This window comes from Zosterops lateralis (assembly GCF_965231275.1).
Source record: "Zosterops lateralis genome assembly, chromosome: 26".
NCBI classification, from domain to species: Eukaryota; Metazoa; Chordata; class Aves; order Passeriformes; family Zosteropidae; genus Zosterops; species Zosterops lateralis.
Window position 1 is genome coordinate 547,172 of NC_139786.1, and position 16,348 is coordinate 563,519.

General features: G+C 58.8%; 1 protein-coding gene across 2 annotated transcripts; it reads right to left on the bottom strand.

Annotated features, from left to right (window-relative positions):
* Positions 1-3,394: 3,394 nt before the first annotated feature.
* Positions 3,395-15,210, bottom strand: LAD1 (ladinin 1). 2 transcript variants are annotated; one of them, XM_083878691.1, is made up of 10 exons: positions 14,685-15,210; positions 9,358-9,498; positions 8,374-8,857; positions 7,816-7,956; positions 6,492-6,541; positions 5,630-5,702; positions 5,089-5,220; positions 4,629-4,718; positions 4,021-4,098; positions 3,395-3,713 (listed from the first exon to the last, which is right to left on the bottom strand). In XM_083878691.1, exons 1-10 carry the CDS (start codon positions 14,720-14,722, stop codon positions 3,705-3,707), a joined length of 1,236 nt encoding a protein of 411 aa, XP_083734817.1. In that variant the 5' UTR covers positions 14,723-15,210; the 3' UTR covers positions 3,395-3,704. The 2 variants fall into 2 exon arrangements, with proteins under 2 accessions (XP_083734817.1, XP_083734816.1); XM_083878690.1 differs by having other exon boundaries at positions 7,816-7,959.
* Between the last annotated feature and the right edge of the window lie 1,138 nt (positions 15,211-16,348).

A 16,348-nucleotide genomic window follows, 5' to 3' on the forward strand; every position in this document is an offset into this window, starting at 1 on the left:
ACCGGGGCTGTGTTTGCTCAGGGGGCAGGAGAATCACCCCATTGCAGGGCTCAGCTTGTTCCTGACTATTCTTAGCCCAGGGGTGACCCCTTCTCCTTCTCTCAGAGCTACAGCCCTGCCCCAGGCACAGCTCAAACCCTCCCAGTGCAGAACTGCTGGGAAAGGGGCAGCCTGGCCTCAGCAGGAGCATTTCTCCCCGAGGGATAATTTACAGCCTGGTTTTGCCATTTAGCCCTGGTTTTGTCATTTAGCCCCTGGTTTTAGGGCTAAAACCTCTGCAGGAACAGCCTTTCACCTTCCCAGCACATCTGTCCCCCTCCCAGCTGTGCTCAGGAGGGCTTTGCTCATCATCATCATCTCACCTCAACTGACCTTCACCCAGCTCTGCACCCTCCAGCCCATCCCTGGGCACCCTCCAGCCCCAGCCCAGCCCAGCCCTGTCCCCTGTCCCCTGTCCCCTGCTGGTGCCAACCCTCAGCAGGGCTGAGATGCCACAGGACGGGGCAAGGCAGCTCTGGAAATAACCCCCATGTGCTGGAGCACCTGTTCCCAGGGCAGCAAGGCTTCCCCAGAGCAGGGAACAACTGCTCCTGGCTGCATCTGTCGAGCATTTATTACAGGACAGGCCTTGGGAGGGTTTATTCAGGATGCTGGGTCCAGGCTTGGAATGCTCAGGCAGGGCAAAGGGGCATTCCAGGAGGGGAACCTTGGCATGGCCATGGCCAATTCCCACTTTTCCCTCAGGTTTGGTGTGGCCCCTGATGGTCCAAGTTTGGCCAAATCCTTTGTGTGGCCTCTGAGCTCCACAGAATCATTTCATGACACAGGAAAAGAGGGTTCCCAGTGCCAACAGTGTGAAATCCTCTTCCCACATTCTCATTGCCCTCATTGCCACACTGTGAGACCCCAACAAATCCAGTTCAGAGGGTGCACGAGAGAAAAAGTGGATCAAGGAAATATTTATGCATCCTCTGCACAGAAACACATTAAAAAATATATAAATGGAAATCTTGATTTGGTAGAATTAGGATAACTCAGCAGAGATAAAGAGGAAACGCTGCACTGACTACAAAAACTCTCCCAGACTTTGCTGTGTATCAAACAATCCAGATTTTCTCCACCCTCCTTGAAATCCCCCCTATCCTCCAGCTCAGGGCTGAGCTCTCACATCTCTGGGGCTGAATTAACCCCCCACAGCTCTGAGTCACTGCTTTCCTCAGGCTGCCCAGACACAGAGCTCTCCTTCCCCACCGTTTGCTGCAGGAATTCTCCTGTCCCTTGGAGGATGAGGGAGGGCAGTGCCTCCTGCTGAAGGTGCTCCAGCCCTGCTTGGGAGGGGGAGAGCAGGAACAGGAGCATCCCAGCCCTGACCACCCCTGGTCTGCCAGAACCGGGGCCAGGGGATGGGATTTGTTCTGCCAGAGAGCCAGGCCAGGCTGGTCATGGGTGTTATCCCATCCCTGACCCACCCCTGGTCTGCCAGAACCGGGGCCAGGCTGCCCATGGGCGTTATCCCATCCCTGTTGTGCCCTGCAGAGACACTGCAGACACACAGGGAATGGGGATTTGGTCTGCCAGAACCAGGGCCAGGCTGCCCATGGGCATCACCCCATCCCTGACCCACCCCTGGTCTGCCAGAACCAGGGCCAGGCTGCCCATGGGCATCACCCCATCCCTGACCCACTCCTGGTCTGCCAGAACCAGGGCCAGGCTGGTCATGGGTGTCATCCCATCCCTGCTGTGCCCTGCAGACACACAGGGAATGGGATTTGGGAGATTTCTCTGGAATCAGAGCAGCCAAAATCCATCTGAGCCATCTCCTGAACCAGGACCAGCCAAAATCCACCTGACCCACCTGCGCCCCCATCGAGGCGCCTCAAAAGGCAAATTGCAAACATTCCCTTTGTGCAGGGCAATGCCCCCATGGCACAAAACAGCCCCAGAGAGAGAACCCAGGGGACACCCCGGCCCCTGAGGCTGTTCCCCCCCGGGTCCGCCCCCAGAACATCCCTCGGGGCCGGTCCAGCCCTACCTGAGCCCGCTGGAGCCGCCGGGGTCTGGGGGCGCCCCTTTGGGGCCGGGGGGATTTAAGGGGCTGCAGCGCCCACCCCGGGGCGGGCAGAGGCGCAGGAATGCGCCCGGCGCGCAGGCAGGAATGCCGCACTTGTGAGCTGCTATTTCGGCCCCGGCCCCCCGGCCGCTCCCCCTGTCCCCCCCAGGAGCCCATATAAGCCCAGGCTATTGTGTGGCCCCGCAGATTTGCTATTTTAAACCCTCCGGAGCGAGATAGGCGGGTGCCCGGGGGGCTGACACAAACCAGCCCAGCTGTCACCGGGCCGGACTCTGATAAGGGAGAGCTGTCACCAGCGCCAGGGGCAGACCCTGCCCGCCACCTCCCACCCCGGGCTGCTGCAGTGACAAGGGGAAACTCTGCTTTTAACCCCCCATCACACTTTGATTTGAGGTTTTCCTTATTTTCCTTATTTTCCCCTCGTTGGGAGAAAGGGAGGGAACAGTTTCCAGTCCCAGAGCACCAGGAGCGTCTTAGAAAGAGCAATTTTTATTAGAAAAAAAAAAAAAAAAAAAAAAAAGGCGCAGAGAAACCCAAACCTGACAAGCAGGATCAGCCCCAGGGGCAGCAGCAGATATTCAGATATTCCCACACTGGATTTGGCACCAGAGTGGGAGCTAAAGGCACAACCCAAACCCAAAGAATGGCCCCAATATTGGAGAATTGGAGCCCTTTACATGTGGCACCCTAAAACCACCCTAAATGCCTCAAGAGAGCAGCCCCCATCCCTGTGGGTGGGCTCCCCCATCCCTGTGGGTGGATTCCCCATCCCTGCCGGGTGGGCTCAGGGGATGCAGGAGCTGCAGGGGCTGCACAGCAAAGGGCTCAGGAGGAAACACAAGAGGGAAACAGGGCCCAGCACAGGGCACTCACTCAGCCCCATGAAATCCCCCAAACAGGGCTGTGACCATGGCCAGGGCTGGCTCACCCTCCCTGGGCACTGGAGGAAGGGTCAGGGGACAGGAGGGACAAGGACAAGTCTCTGGTTCAGCTGTGTGTGGAGAGAAACACCAGGGCCAAGTCCTCCCTTCTTCCATGGGACATCTCTGAGCCCCTGAGAGTTCATCAACATCAGCCTCTGGCAGTGACAGCCTGGCAGGGGTGACACCAGCTCAGCCCACCTGGCAGTGACAGCCTGGCAGAGGTGACACCAGCCCACCTGGCAGTGACAGCCTGGCAGGGGGTGACACCAGCCCACCCCACCTGCCCCAGGTAACAGGGACAGACAGGTCCATGGAGGTGCAGCTGGAGCTCCTTCGGCCAGGCAGGTCCTCACCCCCTGACCCCTCCCAGCTGCCGGGGAGCTGTGGGGGATCCCCAGGCCCAGGGCAGAGATCAGGGACAGAACAGCAAAACGTGCTGGGCAAACCAGGCAGGAGTTTGCCTTCAGCACCCACGGGGAGCTGCAGGCCTGGGCACCCCCAGACAGGCAGGGAGGGGGATTGGGGGCACAGGGAGACTCTTCCAGGCTCTCCCTTCCCATCCCACAAGCAGAGGGGCCCCAAGAGCTGGGCTGCACCCACGGGTGGCACGGGGGGCTCGTGGCAGTGGCTGCTGGACGGTTGGGGAGGGCTGGGCTTTGATCTTTGGAGCAAAGCGGTTTGTCCCGGACGGTCTGATGGCACAGCTGGTGTTACTGCAGCTGGAAGGGAAAACAGGAACCACTGAGGCTGTGCCCGAGGCTGCCACCACCCCTGAGGGAGCTGTTTAACAGGACAGTGGCTGTCCCCAGCCAGGGAGGGGACAGGCAGGTCTCCCCTAAATCCCCTCACAGGCCACTTCCCTTCTCCTCCCACACCAGAGCCCTTCCCTCCCTTAGAGATGCCTCCAGGTGTCCCTGACTCCCCAAAATCGCAGGCTGCTGAGCCCCCCATGTCCCCTCTCCCCCCAATCCTGGCCCTGCCCCAGCCCCACAGGTGCCCCAGCTTTCAGAGCAGCTCCATAATGACCTTGGTGTCCCCAGAGGAGTCTCCAGGCTGCTTTATCCAGACGTCTCTCTTGGCCAGGCTGTTGACTCTCCGGATTTCCTGCAAACATGACAGTGAGAAGGGACAGGAGAAAAGTTTTCCCCTGTGCATCCTGAACAGTGTTCCTTGGTCTGACCTTGAAGCACACACTGCCCAGGTAAAACCAGCCAGATTTGGGATCCTGCACCTGGGACACCCTCAAAGCCCAGTGCAGCTCCAGCCACAGCAGCAGGGCAGGTGCAGTTAAAGGAGAACTGACCAAGAAGCTGCAGAGTTTCTCCAGGAGTGACCCCAGGAGCAAACCCTGTGCTGGCACAGACGTGTCTGGGGAGTGGGATCTCCCAGCCCAGCCTGGGTTCACCTCTCCTGGAGCTGGAGCTGCTCCTCCTGGGCCAGTTGGGTGCCACAGGCAGTGGCCAAAGCCCTGCAGTGCTGTGAGGAGTGAGACCTGCCCAGGACCTGGGGCAGGACCCTTTAATAGGTTCAGCCAAGGGTTAATTCACCCTTTAACCCCTCCCCGAGGTGCAGACCGTGTCCTGTGGGTCTGCCCGGTCTCAGGGCTCTCCCTCGAGGCTGACACAAGCCGGTACCTTGCTGTTCTCCTCCTTGGCAGGTTCCTGAGCCCGGCTGATCCACAGGTTAATGCGGGACGTCACCGATCCCGGGATCTTCAGGCTGTCCTGTGGCACAGAGGGACACCAGGGTTACAACAGCAGCTCTCCCTCTGCACGAACGTCACCCAGCCCAGTCCCTGGGACACGGAGACTGAGCCCAGCCCACGCCTTGGCTCCATCCCAGCTCCTCAAATCCCAGCTCTCGGCAGGAACCCGCAGAGTCCCTGTGCCCAAACTCAGCCCTGGCACCCACCGATCCCAGCTGGGCCCAGCCTGGTGTCCCAAGAGGGGACATTTGCCCCAAAGGGGGTGTCCCCCCAGCCTGGGGTGTCCCTGCTCAGAGCAGCCCCTGCCTGGTGTCCCAAGAGGGGACATTTGCCCCAAAGGGGGTGTCCCCCAGCCTGGGATGACCCCACTCAGAGCAGCCCCATCTCACCTTCCTGAGCGCCGCGGGCTCTGCCTTGCTGGGAGCGCTGCCCTCGAAGAAGTTGCGTTTGCTGGCCACCCCCTCCGAGGAGAGCAGGCGGCTCTTCTGGACAGACACGGAGGATTTCACCCCCTCCGAGCGCTGGGGGACAGAGCAGAGTCAGCAAAGCAAAGTCCAGATTCTGACAGCACACACACCCTGAGCCCCTTGGGGTCTGGTTGTCCCCCTGCCCATCACCAGCTCGCAGCCTTGTGTGCCCTAAAGCCACCCCCAAATGCCTCAACCCAAGGGACCACAGCATCCCCAGACCCTCTCCAAAGGACATCCCCTCCCTGCAAGGCCGTGCAGCATCCTCAGACCCCCTCCAAGGGTCCCTGCTCCTAAAACCCTGAGGCCAATCCCTTTTCCTGCCTGGGACCATCTCCCTCATCCCCATCAGCTCTGGTATTTGGTATTTGGGGCAGCTCAGGCCCTGCCCTCCCCACTGGGCTCCAGGTCACCCCACACATCCCTCCCAGCCCTGCCTGGCTCTGCCAGGGCTCTTTGGTACCTGCACAGCTGAGTTATATTTTTCCAGCTTCTCCCCAATGGTGCTGTTGCTGCCCGGGATCCTCAGACTGGCACTGGTGAGGAAGAGGAAGAGTTGGAACCAGCCCCCCTCGGGATCTCCTGGGACTCAGCCCGTGGTCCTGGGGAGCTGCACTTGGCAGGAGAAGATCCCATCCCACCCAGGATCCTGCATTTATCTGCCAGGTGAACCAAACAGTCCATTTCCTGCTGGTGACCAAGATCTCTGTGTGTCACCACCTCTCCAGGGCCACAGTGAACACTGGAATAGCTCAGGGCTCCTCAGCCTGCCCTGGGTTCAGCTCTGCCATCACCCCCAGTGTCAGTGGGGCTCTGCCTCCAGCCTGCACCAGCCCATGGAGTGCAGGGAGATCCTTTGATCTCACCAAAGCCAGGCCAGGCTCTCATGGCCCTGTTTCAATGTCCCCAAGGGTGGGACCTGTGCAGACACAGGAACTCCATGACTCAGGGGACAGTGGGGACTCCCTAAGGGACATTGGACCAGCCTGGGATAGCAGAAGATATTCCTGCCCATGGCAGGGGTTGGAATGAGGCATTTACAGTCCCTTGGAACCCACAGCATTCTGTGACTCCAGGATCTCATTGAGATGCCAGCTGCAGGTTGGACGTTGTCCTGTCCCCTGCTGAGCATCACTGCCTGCCCTGTCCAGCCCCTGGGGACCAATGTCCAGCCCCTGGGGACCAATGTCCAGCCCCTGGGGACCAATGTCCAGCAGGTCTGTGCCAGGCCCATCACCTCCTCCTCCTCCTCCCCTGGAAAACAAAGGATGGCAATTCCTGCCCCACAGGAACCAAACCAAAACAACGTGATGAGAGGTGCTGACCTCCTCGTGAGAGGGCTTTGGCTCTCCTCTTTCTGCTTCTTGGAGATGATCTGGAAGACACAAGGAGAGGAGATCCTGCAGTGAATTTTGCTTATCCACGATTAGCACTATCTCACTGATCTCCTCCGGGAAAGCTGCGTTTGCACCCACACCAGAGCTTATCTCATATCTCAAAGCTCCCCAGACTGCAGACACTTCATGGTGATAACAGTTTTATTCCCAATAAAGCCTCGTGGAAGTCAGTCAAGTGTAGCCAGTCAGCCCTGACTCACAGCAGGGAGGATCTCAACAGTTCTTGGTTTTCCCAGCCTCTTCAATCACTTTTGCAGAGATCTCATTTGAAATGAAATATACTCTCAGGCTGTAACGTGGGGTGAGGGGGAGGATGGGTGTTATTTTTATCCTGTGCTTTCACATAAGGCTGGAAAGGCTGGAAAGGTGGATGGTAATTCCTGTGGCTCTGTAAATTCTGAGGACAAGGAGCTCCCTGTTTCCTTGTCACTTCCCATGAGTTTTCTGGCCAGCATAAGGAAGATGGACTGGACATGTTCATCCTCACACGCCTTCAGTCAGACACGGAGAGGGAAAACAGGGGGAAGAGAGGGGCAGAACTGCCCTGCCCAGACCAAGGGAAAGTTCTGAACACACCTCTGGGAACAGGCTCTGCCCACCTGGCCTGGGTTGTGCTGTAGGATGTGCTCACAGTATTTATCCCATCCCCATGAGCTGTTGGAACCAGGTGGGGCAGTGTTTTCCCAGGCCCCTCCTTTGGGCTCTTCTGCTCATGGCCCATCAATGCCTTGCCCAGGACTCACAGGGAACTCCCTCCAGGAGCTCTCTCTGTTTAATGGGCCATCAAGGAGCCACTGCACGACTCCTCATCCCATTGGGAGATGCTCCCAATGCCCAGGGGGAGGAGCCAAGCATTCCCACCTGGAGAGAATCTGGGATTTGGGACAGGACAAGCAGCCCTGAGCCACTGGATTCCCAGAGGAGCAGAGCTCCCAGACCTTTCTGTGGGATCACTGCTTCAGGAAGAGCCCCTCACCTGGACTGCTCCCCCCACCCTGCTCAGGGTGTGTTCTGACTCTGGCAGTGCTCTTTAGTATTATCGCTTTTATTTTATTTTATTTTATTTTATTTTATTTTATTTTACCTTTTTACCTTTCTTCTTATTAAATTGTATTTCTGACTCGGAGCCTCTCACTCATTTTTCTTTCAAACCACGACACCACACACCCCAGAGGCCAAAGCCACCCCTCCTTCCCCCCAGCCTCCACTGCCTCAATGGAATAATCCCTTCCCCACCTGCTGCAGCTCTTACCCTGAAGGAGACGGTTCTGGGACTGGCCCGTCGGATGGAGCTGCTGAAGGTGACGTGAGTTGGAGAAGGCTCTGGCTCTTCTGCAGGTTCATCCCGGGGAGGGGACAGCTGGATTACCTGCTTTGAGGGGTTCCTGGATGGCTGCTGAGGGAAAAGGAGACATCAGATGCATCCCTGCAGAGCAGACTGAGGGGCAGGAGCTGAGCGGTCGGGGTGGGAACTGGGTTGGAGTTGCAGATCAAAATCCTCCAAACCTTTATTTGTCTCAATTGGACATAGAGAGTCCCAAATGGCCCTTCAGTGTCACCATGGTGGCAACCAGAGGGACTGGCTGGAGAAGGGGATCAGGACAGCACAGACCAGGGGTGGGGGGAAGGAGGAATCAGTGGGGCCCTGTCCATCACCTCGTGCTTTGCAGCTCTCAGAAAAACCTCCCCCAAAATCCTCCAGGTCCCATTTCCCTCCTTTGGGCACTATTGGCTGTCTCTCTCAGGTCCTCCCAGCAGGCTCCCAGGAGCTCTCCCCCCAAGGCCTGGAGCCCCATCCTCTCCTGCTCACCTGCTGCTCTGGGGGTGAGGTCCCTGCTGAGGTTTTCTCCTCCGCGCTGTGGTTCCCCACCCTGGTGAGGATCTTCACCTCCCGCAGCCGGCAGCTCCCCACCTCTGGCGGCTCCTTCAGCTCCTTCCTCTGCTCCCCCCGAGGAGTCCACACTCCTTTTTCTTTGTCCTGGAGCCGTGCCCTCACCACCACCTTCCTCTCCGAGCCTGGCTCCGAGTTCTTGTCTCCTGGCAGGTCCCCTCTGCCCCTGGCTGCCTCCTGAGCCCGCTCTGCAGCCTGGCTGCTCTCCTGCCTCCTCTGGGGCTGTGGCTCTGTCTCCTGGCAGCTTTCCCCCACCCCTGCCTGCTCCTTCTGCTCCTTCTCCTGCCTCGGCCTTTCAGACACTGCTGGGGTGCATCTCGTCCTTCTCCCTTCTTGTGTCTTCAGCACCTCCGGGAGCTTTCGGTCCTCGCCGTCCTCCGGGGGCTTCACCAGGGATGGAGGTCTGGGGTAGGGACAATATGGGGTGACAACTTCAGTATCTGGGACCAGAGGGGTGCATTTCATGCTACAAGTGAGGCAAAAGGCTCTGGAGAGGGACATAAAAAATCCCACTGGCATCCTGGAGTCCTCCCTGCAGAGCAGCCACTCTCATCCCCATCACCCCAGCTCGGCTGTCTGAGGAAAAGTTTGGAAAAAAATTCTTTTTTTTTTCCTTTTTTGACATAGAGATGAAGCATTTCTGCAGCCTCACGCCAGGACACCAGCACCAAGCAAGTCCTGTGCCATGGGGAGCCCACCCGAGCTCAGCCCTGCACCAGCCCTGCCCCAGGAGCACTGCTGTGCCATGGGGAGCCCACCTGAGCCATCCCACCTGTGCCCTCCTGGGGAGCCCATCCCTCCTCCCAGGGGCTCTGGGTTGGGGCACAGGAGCCATTCCCACCCAGCACAGCTGCCAGGGCTCGGTGCCAGGAGCAGGGGCAGTGCCAGCAGGACCCCACAGACCTGCTGGAGGCTGGGCTGGTGTCCTTGGCAGGGCTGGAGGGCTCCTCATCCGTGGACGTTGACGACAGCAGGTTGCGGTGCCGTCGCCGCCGCTCTCGCTGCTGCTCCTCCTCATCCTCCAGGGTCCTCTGCCTGGCCAGGCTGTTTGGGGGGAAACACGAGCACATGGGGGGCTGTGTCCTGCATGGGCACCCCAAAGTGCTGGTGCCAGGCAAGACAGGAACTGCTGCACCAGGGTAAGGCCACGGGGCTGGCAGGAGTCACCTTGCTGGAGAAGGGTGCTGCCAGCACAAGCCAAGTGTCCCAAACTGCTCTCACTGCACCCAGGTGAGGCAGAACCCTTCCCAAAGTGAGCACTTGACTTCCCAGCTCCCATTTGCTCTTGCTGGAGGGAGCAGTAATTTCAAAGGCATCCCCATATTAAACAAACCTTCCAGGGGAAGGATATTGAACCCAGCTGAGCCAGAGCAGGACCCTTGAGCTACCACACACACCTCAACCACGCAGACTGGAAGGGCAACCACCACTGTGGCACAGGATTTCAGGCCAGAAACGAGTTGTGGTGATGGCAAATTAATTTTTATAGAGCAAAAAGCCTCAGATGCAAAAGTATCAGAGGCTGAAGGGAACTGCTGAGAGGTTCTGCTGGGGATGGGGCTCCTCTTCCCCCCTGCATGGGCCTGGACTGGGAATTGTTTATAATCACAGACTGAGCCAAAAAGACAAGGTTTGGAATAATCTTTGAGCAATTTTAATTTGCGCAAGCCAGATGAGGCCTGTTGGTGTTTTTTTGTTTTGTTTTGTTTGGGTTTTTTTTTTTTTTTTTGGGGGGGGGGGTTGTTTTTGTTTTTTGTTTTTTGTTTTTTGTTTGGTTTGGGTTTTTTTTTTTTTGTTGTTTTTTTGTTTTGGTTTGGTTTGGTTTGGTTTGGTTTTTAAAATAAAACGCCCCTTGGGATAAAAAACTTGTCCGGCAAACACCAGCTCTGCTCTCCTTTCTTTGTGCCAGACCTGCCCACCCTCTGTGCTGGCACATGAACTGTTAGAAAATATTTTTATTGGCTGGATGGAACTTTTCAGAGGCAGGTTCCTCTCCCCTAACACGAGCCCTCGATCAGGCACAAACACTGCAGGGAACCCCAGGGAGCTCTGGGCACCCCAACAGACCCTCCCTGCTCAGGATCCATCCTGGGACCTCATCCCAGCTCCGTCCATGCCTTTGTCCCGAATTTGACTTTTAGCCAAAGTCAGCGGGGCAGGGCCGTGAGGACTCGCTGCTGGCTCCGAGTTACTCAGTAATCACAGCCGGTGATAAATTAATCTGCTTTACCCCCCTGAGTGCCCGTGGCTCCTGTTCCTCCTGCTCGGGGCAGGTGGGGCTTGGCAGGGCCAGCAGAGCGGGACAGAGGGGACAGGGACAGGGACAGAGTGGGGACAGGGACAGGCTGAGAGCTGGGGACAGGGACAGGGACAGGGACAGGGACAGAGTGGGGACAGGGACAGGCTGGGGACAGAGCAGGGACAGGCTGGCTGTTGTAATTCTCTAGAAAAATTCTCTCTCCCGACCCCCTGGAGTCCCTGAGCACTCAGAGTGACCCTTCCTTCCTTCCCTGACCCCCCTGGCTGTGGTCCAGCTGTCTCTTCCCTGAGCTGGGGGCTATAAATTGTCTCCCCTTCCTTTGCTCTACCTCTTTCCCCCCTGGAAACTCAAAGAATAAACGCCTGAGACAAATGTCCTGGGGAAAGGGGCCTCTTCTGAGATCTCTCACCTCGTCCTTGGTATAATTCTCTACAAATCCTCCTAATAACTGAGCTGGCTACAGCCCCCAGGAGGAGAAGGGCAGGAGAGGGAATTTATACAGGTGGGGACAGGGCAGTGCTGCCCTTCCCTCCTCTCCTGCTGACCCCATGGCCCAACAGCCCCAAAAGTGATGGGGACCCAGGGCTGGGGAGCTCCAGGGGAACCTCCGGGGCTGGGGAAGGCTGGGGTTTGCCCCATCCCCAGGTGGAACAGCCCCACTCCTTGTTTGTACAGACAGAGATCCAGCTGTGCAGGCTCATCCCCAGGTCCCCTGATGGGGGGACACAAATCCCCCTCTGCACTCCCGTCCCCCAAGCAGTGACAGCCCTGATGTCACCCATGCCAGGCTCAATCCTCATGGCGACCTTTGATTTTACACCGACAGTCTCCTCCCAAGTGAAAATGGGATTTTCCTGCCTTGGATCACCTTGTGAGGCAGCACAAACCTGGCACCGTGCACAGGCAGCTCCTCCACAGGCAGTTATTTGTAATGGAGTGATCCACCCATCGGCCTGTGGGTTTGCTCTGCCAACCTTTCCCTCCTCTTTTCAAAGAGGGATTTATTTTTCGCTGTCTTACCTTTTTTTTTTTTTTTTTTTATCTCAAAGAGATGAGTAAAAAAAAAAACCAAAAAAACCTTGGCGAGTGTCCCTGCCTTGTCCTCCCCTGCCCTGTCAATGATTAGTGAGGAGCTTTCTGACATTTCTGTGCTGCCTCATCTCAGGAGAACTCAGGAAATCCCTTGCAGGGCTGTGCAGGATCCAGCTGGGCTGGTGCTGGGGCAGGTCCTGGCCCAGGGGAGATGGGTCTGGACAGGGCTGGAGGGGCCTCTGGGTCCATCCCACCCATGGCAGAGCCAGCTGAGACCTGGGGGGCTCCAGGAGTGGGGTCTCAACCAAAATAAGGAAGATTTTCACAGTGAGGGTGGGGAGGCCCTGGCACAGGGTGCCCAGAGAGGCTGTGGCTGCCCCTGGATCCCTGGCAGTGTCCAAGGCCAGGCTGGACAGGGCTTGGAGCAGCCTGGGACAGTAAAAGGTGTCCCTGCCCATGGAACGGGATGATCCTTAATGTCCCTTCCCACCCAGACCATTCTGGGATTCTGTGCATTCCTTGTTCTTACACTCAGCACTGAGGTTTGCAATTAAACCTCGGAGCCAGAATATCCCCTTGGACCAGAATTCCTGCTCTGATCTGTGGGACAGCGTGGCTCTGTGAGTTTCTATCAGAAAACTCAGTGATAGAAACTCAGCTGAGGCTGGTGGGTCTGCCCTGGGGTCTGCAGGAGGTCTGTCCTGGGGTGTGTCCTGGGGTCTGCCCTGGGGTCTGCCCTGGGGTCTGCAGGGGGTCTGTCCTGGGGTGTGTCCTGGGGTCTGCCCTGGGTTCTGCCCTGGAGTCTGTCCTGGGGTCTGCAGGGGGTCTGCCCTGGGGTCTGCCCTGGGTTCTGCCCTGGGGTCTGCCCTGGGGTCTGCAGGAGGTCTGTCCTGGGGTGTGTCCTGGGGTCTGCCCTGGGGTCTGCCCTGGGGTCTGCAGGGGGTCTGTCCTGGGGTGTGTCCTGGGGTCTGCCCTGGGTTCTGCCCTGGAGTCTGTCCTGGGGTCTGCAGGGGGTCTGCCCTGGGGTCTGCCCTGGGTTCTGCCCTGGGGTCTGCCCTGGGGTCTGCAGGGGGCCAGGGCTGATCCCACCTTGCTCTTGGCTCCTGCCAGCCCCTGACCCAGCCCAGGATGCCCAGAAATGCTGCCCTGCTCTGGATGACTCTTTGGGAAGAGGATTGCTCAGGGATGGCTCAGGGATGGCTCGGGGATTGTTCAGGGATGGCTCAGCATTGCTCAGTCAGTGCCGCTGATTCAGGGCTCGCTCAGCACAGCTCAGCACAGCACAGCCCAGCACAGCCCAGCACAGCACAGGCCAGCACACACAGCGCACACAGCGCACACAGCACACACAGCACACACAGCACAGCACACACAGCACACACAGCACAGCACACACAGCACACACAGCACACACAGCACAGCACAGCACAGCACAGCACAGCACAGCACACACAGCACAGCACAGCACAGCTCAGCACAGCACAGCACAGCTCAGCACAGCACACACAGCACAGCACAGCACAGCACAGCACAGCACAGCACACACAGCACAGCTCAGCACAGCACAGCACAGCACAGCACAGCACAGCACACACAGCACAGTGCAGCACAGCACAGCACAGCTCAGCACAGCACACACAGCACAGCACAGCACACACAGCACAGCACAGCACACACAGCACAGCCCAGCACAGCACAGCACAGCACAGCACACACAGCACAGCACAGCCCAGCACAGCACAGCACAGCTCAGCACAGCACACACAGCACAGCACAGCACACACAGCACAGCACAGCACACACAGCACAGCACAGCCCAGCACAGCACAGCACAGCTCAGCACAGCACACACAGCACAGCACAGCACACACAGCACAGCCCAGCACACACAGCACAGCACAGCACAGCACACACAGCACAGCACAGCACAGCACAGCACACACAGCACACACAGCACACACAGCACAGCACAGCACACACAGCACACACAGCACAGCCCAGCACACACAGCACAGCACACACAGCACACACAGCACAGCACACACAGCACACACAGCACAGCACAGCACACACAGCACAGCACAGCACAGCACACACAGCACAGCACAGCACACACAGCACAGCACAGCACAGCACAGCACACACAGCACACACAGCACACACAGCACAGCACAGCACACACAGCACACACAGCACAGCCCAGCACACACAGCACAGCACACACAGCACACACAGCACAGCACAGCACACACAGCACAGCACAGCACAGCACAGCACACACAGCACACACAGCACACACAGCACAGCACAGCACACACAGCACACACAGCACAGCCCAGCACACACAGCACACACAGCACACACAGCACAGCACAGCACAGCACAGCCCAGCACACACAGCACACACAGCCCAGCACACACAGCACACACAGCTCAGCACACACAGCACAGCACAGCACACACAGCACACACAGCACAGCCCAGCACAGCACAGCACAGCACACACAGCACAGCACACACAGCACAGCACAGCAGAGCACAGGGCTCCGCAGGGCAGAGCAGGACACGCTCCCAGCGGCTGCAGGGCCAAGGGGGGACTGGAAACGCCCCCAGCCCACTCAGGGCAAGTCTGGAGGCACAGCCCAGACGGTCTGTTCCCCCCAGAAAAGGCAAAACGGACCCAAAGTGTGTCCAGCATGGGCGAGAATGCTCATCCCGGTAATTCTCCTGGGCTCAGCCTCCCCAGGCAGCAGAAACAAAACCTGCTCTGGTCCTGCCCGGCCACCACAAAGTCCATCAGCCCCGAGCTCTCCCTGGGGCTGACATTCCCCTCTGCAAACAGCAAACCCTCCCAGGGCATCTCCCCTCCCTCCCCAACCCCCCTGGGCCACTCCCAGCCCTCCCCGCAAAGGGTTAAACCTCAATCCCCAGCCCTTACCTGGAGAGATCGGACCAGTTCCTTCCTCTGAAGGACATTCCTGCTTTTGGGGAGTCTCAAAAAGCCCCCAAAAGCCGAGCGGGCATCCAGAGCGAGGGATCAGCGACTCTGCTCCCCCAGGAGGAGGAGGAGGAGGAGGAGGAGGAGGGAGGAACCCCCTGCAAGGTTATTTCCCTGTGCACCTTTACCCTGCCCGCCAGCAGCAGCATCACATGGCTCCTTATCTACCTGCGGTGGTTCGAGAGCCGCCCTGCCCCGCCGTGCCCCGCACTGCCCCAGCCCCGCTCGCTGCCAGCCGGGGACCCGCGCCTGGGCCATGCAGGGCTCGGGGAGACACCTCCCTGCAGACAGAACCTGTTCTACCGGCCGCGATCCGCCCGGCAACAATCCCGCGGCCCGGCGGAGGAGGTGGATTCTCACCCCGGGCTGAGTGGGAGGAGGTTTGGCTCCCGGGGATCCAAAACAGTCATTAAAACACCTCCAGTGCTTTGCAAAGAGCTTGGGAGGGTCCCCTTTGCTCCTTCCAGCCCTTTCTGGGTGTCTCAGGTGGAGCTGTCAAGGTGTTCCCATTCCTTTGCTGCAGCACTGAGCGCTCACAGAGTCCTGGGAGAGGGAGATGGAGCAGGGAGGGATCCAATTTTTGTGTGCTGAAGGCCCTGTGACAGAGAGAGCTGTGTGCCCAGGCTCATCCCACGGCTGGACACGGCCCATAAACACATCACCCCTCTGGATGTGCCCCGAGACCCTGACACAGGGCAGGTGTGAAACCACGGGGGCAGGTGTGAAACCTCCTGCCTTTAGTGGGGGAACAGGGTTAGGGTTAGGGCTGGATGGGACTGGGAGAGGTCGATGGGGTCCTGCCTTTAGTGGGGAAATGGGGGTTCTCTTAGGGCTGGATGGGGTCTTGCCTTTAGTGGGGGAATGAGCTTGTCTTAGGGCTGAATGGGGTCCTGTCTTTAGGGGGAGAATGTGGGTCCTTCCTTTAGTGGGGAAATGGGGGTTCTCTTAGGGCTCGATTGGGGTCCCAGGCACAGCAGAGACTGCTCCCAGCCTGGATTTTCCCCCAGCCCCAGTGCTCCCAGTGTTCTCACTGTTCCCAGTGCTCCCAGTCCCCTCCCAGTGCTCCCAGTGCCCCCAGTGTTTCCAGTGCTCCCAGTGCTCCCAGTGCCCCCAGTGCTCCCAGTGTTCCTCCCAGTGCTCCCAGTGCTCCCAGTGCCCCCAGTGCTCCCAGTGTTCCTCCCAGTGCTCCCAGTGCTCCCAGTGCTCCCAGTGCTCCCAGTGCTCCCAGTGCCCCCAGTGCTCCCAGTGCTCCCAGTGCTCCCCAGTGTTCCCAGTGCTCCCAGTCCCCTCCCAGTGCTCCCAGTGCTCCCAGTGTTTCCAGTGCTCCCAGTGCTCCCAGTGCCCCCCAGTGCTCCCAGTGCTCCCAGTGCTCCTAGTCCCCTCCCAGTGCCCCCAGTGCCCCCAGTGCCCCCAGTGCTCCCAGTGCCCCCAGTGCTCCCAGTGTTTCCAGTGTTCCCAGTGCTCCCAGTGCTCCCAGTGCTCCCAGTGCTCCCAGTGCTCCCAGTGTTCCTCCCAGTGCCCCCAGTGCTCCCAGTGCTCCCAGTGCCCCCAGTGCTCCCAGTGTTCCTCCCAGTGCCCCCAGTGCTCCCAGTCCCCTCCCAGTG

What these genes read in the sequence shown, in the direction of transcription:
- LAD1 (XM_083878690.1), bottom strand. Translation starts at nt 14,722, where the DNA reads ATGTCCTTCAGAGGAAGGAACTGGTCCGATCTCTCCAG. An exon ending in ACCAGCCCAGCCTCCAGCAG is followed by an intron (nt 8,858 to 9,357) that starts GTCTGTGGGGTC and finishes TCCCTACCCCAG; the next exon opens with ACCTCCATCCCTGGTGAAGC. An exon ending in CCAAGGAGGAGAACAGCAAG is followed by an intron (nt 4,099 to 4,628) that starts GTACCGGCTTGT and finishes TCATGTTTGCAG; the next exon opens with GAAATCCGGAGAGTCAACAG.